General features: G+C 61.5%; 1 protein-coding gene across 1 annotated transcript; it reads left to right on the top strand.

The window, feature by feature from the left end:
• Nucleotides 1–330: 330 nt before the first annotated feature.
• On the top strand, nucleotides 331–3,227 carry CLEC11A (C-type lectin domain containing 11A). Its single transcript, XM_038528064.1, has 4 exons — nucleotides 331–1,241; nucleotides 1,467–1,653; nucleotides 1,953–2,144; nucleotides 2,546–3,227. Exons 1-4 carry the CDS (start codon nucleotides 765–767, stop codon nucleotides 2,989–2,991), a joined length of 1,302 nt encoding a protein of 433 aa, XP_038383992.1. The 5' UTR covers nucleotides 331–764; the 3' UTR covers nucleotides 2,992–3,227.
• The last annotated feature ends 1,039 nt before the right edge of the window (nucleotides 3,228–4,266 follow it).

The following is a 4,266-nucleotide window of genomic DNA, read 5'->3' as shown; positions in this document are numbered from 1 at the left end:
GATGGGAAGCTGGGGGAGCAGGGGAGTGGGGAGTGACATGATCTGATTTACGGTTTGGAAGCATTGCTCTGGCTGCGGCAAGCAGCGTGGATTGGAGGGGCTCGGGAGAAGGGAGGGGGAGAGCCAGGAGGAGGTGACTGCAGTGGTCCAGTCGAGAGATGAAGCACTTGGCTGAACGCTCAGAGCTCCGTGCACCCAGCGCTGCGGTCTGTCTACTCCACCTCTGGAGAAAGCTTCCTTGACCACCACCAGCCAACCCTCCCTCCTCCCCTTCTGCCCTACAGTCTGCAAGTCTGTGAGGAGCTGGAGTCCCCAGCACTGCCCCACCCAGGGCCTGGCCTGCAGGAGGCTTCCAGGAAAGTACAGCAAATGAATCCCAGAGCCCTGCCTTCTAGAGTTGCATATACAGCGACATGCATGCTCTTTATACGTGTCCCCACAGACAGGGACACATACTCATTTTCATCCTGGGGCAATGACTTGAGGCCAGGAAGGGAGCTCTGGGGGCAGGAGGTGCCCTAGAGCCTGCAAACCGTGGGAAAGCCTCCTCCAGGAGGGGGCGTGGGCGATGGTGGCCGCAGGGTAATAAAAACCTTTGGAGACCCTCTAGTCTCCCTGCTCCTGAGGAGTGGCCAGGAGGAGGAGTAGGGAGCAGAGCCAAGCTCCAAGAATCCCTCTGAGGTTGTGTCCTGGGCAGAGGTTGTGTCCCCAGGATCCCTTGGAGAGCCAGCTCCATCCTCTCCGGGCCATCTGAGCTTTTGGCCATGGTGGAAGGAAAGAGGAGGGCGGAAGTGAGCTCTGGAAAGTGGGAAGAGGGGGGGTATGTGGGAAGACCCAAGGCGGGATCCAGGCTTTGGAACGTTGGAGGTTTCCGGCCACAGAGGCAGGGCCTCAGGGGAGCCAAGAGAGGCGGGGAGAGACACACACACACACACACAGAAGAGCAGGGACCAACAGACAAGCAGACGGTGGACACAGACAAGAGCTGGGAGGGAAGGGACCAGGGGCTAGTGATTTGTGTGCACTCCAGTTCCCAGAGACATCCCCTTCCCAGAGATCCCTCTGCAGCCTTGAGTGCTGCGGAGCCCAGTCTGATGCAGGCAGCCTGGCTGCTTGGGGCCCTGGTGGTCCCTCAGCTCCTGGGCTTCAGCCATGGGGCTAGAGGAGCAGACCGAGAATGGGAGGGGGTCTGGGGAGGCGCCCAAGAGGAGGAGCGTGAGAGGGAAGCCCTGATGCTGAAGGTGAGTTGCTTAGGACTCTCGCGGGGAGCTGGGGGTGTGGGGAGGAGGGTCTTCCAGGGTTGGGGAAATGGGCTAGGGAGAGTGATGGGACAGGCTCAAAGGATGGGATGATGGGTTCAGACAAGGGACTCTGGGGCAGAGCTTACAGCTGTAAAGGGGTTGCTGGAGCGTGTGGGGCGTCAGAACGCAGCTGGGCTGCCCCTAATCATCCGTTCCCTGCCTCAGCATTTGCAGGAGGCCCTGGGGCTGCCAGCTGGGAGGGGGGATGAAAATCCTGAGGGAATCCCTGAAGACAAGGAGACCTGGGGAACCGAGGAGGACGGTCAGGGGGAGGAAGAGGAGGAAGCAACGGCAACCCCGTACACTGGCCCCAGTCCCTCTCCCACCCCTGAGGACACCGTCACTTATATCCGTGAGTAATCGTTAGCTCCGCCCTGCCCCCAGGCCTCCGCGGTCATTTTTCTCAAAAATGTACCTTCGTTTCACTGCCCAGGACCTTTCAATTGCCCACCGCCCAGCTGATAATCCCACGTCCCTGGAGCTCCGGGTGCCTGGCCTTGCCTCCCCAAGAGCCCGAGGCCACTGGCCCCATCTTCCAGGAATCCCGAGTGCTCCCCACCCCAACTCCGTCCCCGGAAGCCCTAAGTCCCTCCAGACCCTTTGGTCCCCACCCCGCGGGTCCCGTTCAGCGTGCGCCCCGTCTGTCCGCAGTGGGCCGCCTGGCCGGCCTGGACGCAGGCCTGCACCAGCTGCACGTCCGTCTGCACGCGTTAGACACCCGCATGGTCGAGCTGACTCGGGGGCTGCGGCAGCTGCGGGAGGCGGCAGGCGACACCCGCGACGCCGTGGAAGCCCTGCAGGAGGCGCAGAGCCGCGCGGAGCGCGAGCACGGCCGCTTAGAGGGTGAGTCCGCATCGCGCGGGGCCGGGAAGTGGGACGATCCGGGTCAAGAGGAGGGCCGGTGGGAGGAAGGGGCCCAGAAACCTCTGGAGAGACACAGGGTTCCTAGAGATTTGGAGGTACGGGCTTACGGGGAGCTTAGAGTAGCCGGCAGGGTGAGCGCGGAGAGCGGGCGTGCCGTAGGGGCGTCCAGCGGCGCTGTGGAGCGTTGCCGACTCGGGCCGCGCCACGCCCCCTACGGTCCAGTTCCCGCAGTCTGGCCCCACCCCCGGCGGGCCTAACTCCCCGCCTCCCAGCGGTTCCGACCCCGCCCCCTCGCAGCCCGCCCCGGAGGCCCCGACCCCGCCCTCTCCCCGCCCCGGAGATGCCTGACCCCGCCCCGCCCCGCCCCGCCCCGCCCGCAGGCTGCCTGAAGGGGCTGCGCCTTGGCCACAAGTGCTTCCTGCTATCGCGCGACTTCGAGGCGCAGGCAGCGGCGCAGGCGCGGTGTGTGGCGCGGGGCGGGAGCCTGGCGCAGCCCGCGGACCGCCAGCAGATGGAGGCGCTCACGCGCTACCTGCGCGCGGCGCTCGCCCCTTATAACTGGCCAGTGTGGCTGGGCGTGCACGACAGGCGCGCCGAGGGACTCTACCTCTTCGAGAACGGCCAGCGCGTGTCCTTCTTCGCCTGGCACCGCGCGCCCCGTCCGGAGCCCGGCGCCGGGCCCAGCCCCGCGCCGCACCCGCTCAGCCCCAACCAGCCCAACGGCGGCACGCTGGAGAACTGCGTGGCGCAGGCCTCGGACGACGGCTCCTGGTGGGACCACGACTGCGAACGCCGCCTCTACTACGTCTGCGAGTACCCCTTCTAGCGGGGCCGGTCCTCGCGTCTCCAGTCCAGCCCACCACTCGCCCTCTGGCTGGGCTGTTCATCCTGGAGAATGCCCTTCCCTCCCTCTCTCCCTGCCCACGGATGGAAGTGTGTACCCCCCCTTGGCTGGACGATCCCGGGGGGCTTTCTGCGGAGCCGAGAGCCCTTACACTCCTGTGTCTTTCTTGGCATCAGGCTAAGTTCCGCGCTAATAAAGCCTTCTGGAATCTGACTTGAGCTAGCAGTGGAGGCACTTTTGGTCTGTCGCGTTGAGGGGCAAGCCCTGGAAGGGCAAGACCCTGGCCTTTGGATGCCTATCCCGTTCCGTTTTTACAGATATTATTTGAGCCCCAGAATCAGAAGGATGGAGAACACACACACACACACACACATCTATATATATACACACACATCATCTGCTCCTGCACACAAATGCCCAAAGTACACGCATGCACACGTTGCTGACGCCTCCAGCTCCATCGTGTCCCACTCACGACCTTTGCGACACAGGGCCTGTCAGGCATTGTCCAGGCCTTGGCCTTGGTGCAGGTCAAAGAGGTCTGAGAAATACAAAGGAGCTAAAGGTTCTGACAAGTCCTGCAGGAAAAAAACCATTTAATTTTAATTAGTGTATCTCAAACTCGTTCCACCAGATGGTTCCTTAGCATCATGTAATGTCAGGCCCTGCCCTACTCCCTTCCTCAACCTCAGGGGCATGTGTTGAGAAGCAAACTTAATGTATACAGCCTGGAAACTTAGGCTCCCTCCTAGTGTGCCATAAGCCAGTCCCTTTCCTTCTCTGTGCCTCAGTTTCCCCACCTGAACATGGGCACAATTATCCCACCTTGCATTAACTCTTGGGAAATTCAGGTGAACCTAGGAAAGTGAGTGTTTCAAAAATGGTTGAATGTGAGTCACATGCTACCTTTCTTTCACTGCCTTTTTCACATCTTTGTTCCCTGAGAACACTCGGGAGTGGGCCAGCCAGGCCTCTGCATTGAGGACAGTCTCTTTGAGGGAGGAGCTCTTATTCTGGAATCACCCACTGTCTTCCCCCCAATACTGGCAACATGATCCTGACCCTGACGTCATCATGGGGCCCAGGAACTGGAGTGTGCCGTGTCTGTCCTTATATCTCCATCCCTCCCTCTCCTTCAGCTGTGGTACCACCAGCCTAAAATGTCACCATTGGATCCACCGGTGGGAGGAATGAGCCATCCCTGTCATCTCAGCTCTGTCATTTCTCAGCCCCACAGTCCCCATAGATAGGAGTAAC

The sequence above is a fragment of the Canis lupus genome, chromosome 1 (assembly GCF_011100685.1).
Source record: "Canis lupus familiaris isolate Mischka breed German Shepherd chromosome 1, alternate assembly UU_Cfam_GSD_1.0, whole genome shotgun sequence".
In the NCBI taxonomy this organism is placed as follows: Eukaryota; Metazoa; Chordata; class Mammalia; order Carnivora; family Canidae; genus Canis; species Canis lupus.
Note: the sequence above shows the minus strand (reverse complement) of the source record. Positions and strands in the feature narration are given on the sequence as shown.

What these genes read in the sequence shown, in the direction of transcription:
- CLEC11A (XM_038528064.1), top strand. Translation starts at nt 765, where the DNA reads ATGGTGGAAGGAAAGAGGAGGGCGGAAGTGAGCTCTGGAAAGTGGGAA. An exon ending in GGGAAGCCCTGATGCTGAAG is followed by an intron (nt 1,242 to 1,466) that starts GTGAGTTGCTTA and finishes TCCCTGCCTCAG; the next exon opens with CATTTGCAGGAGGCCCTGGG. An exon ending in GGACACCGTCACTTATATCC is followed by an intron (nt 1,654 to 1,952) that starts GTGAGTAATCGT and finishes GTCTGTCCGCAG; the next exon opens with TGGGCCGCCTGGCCGGCCTG.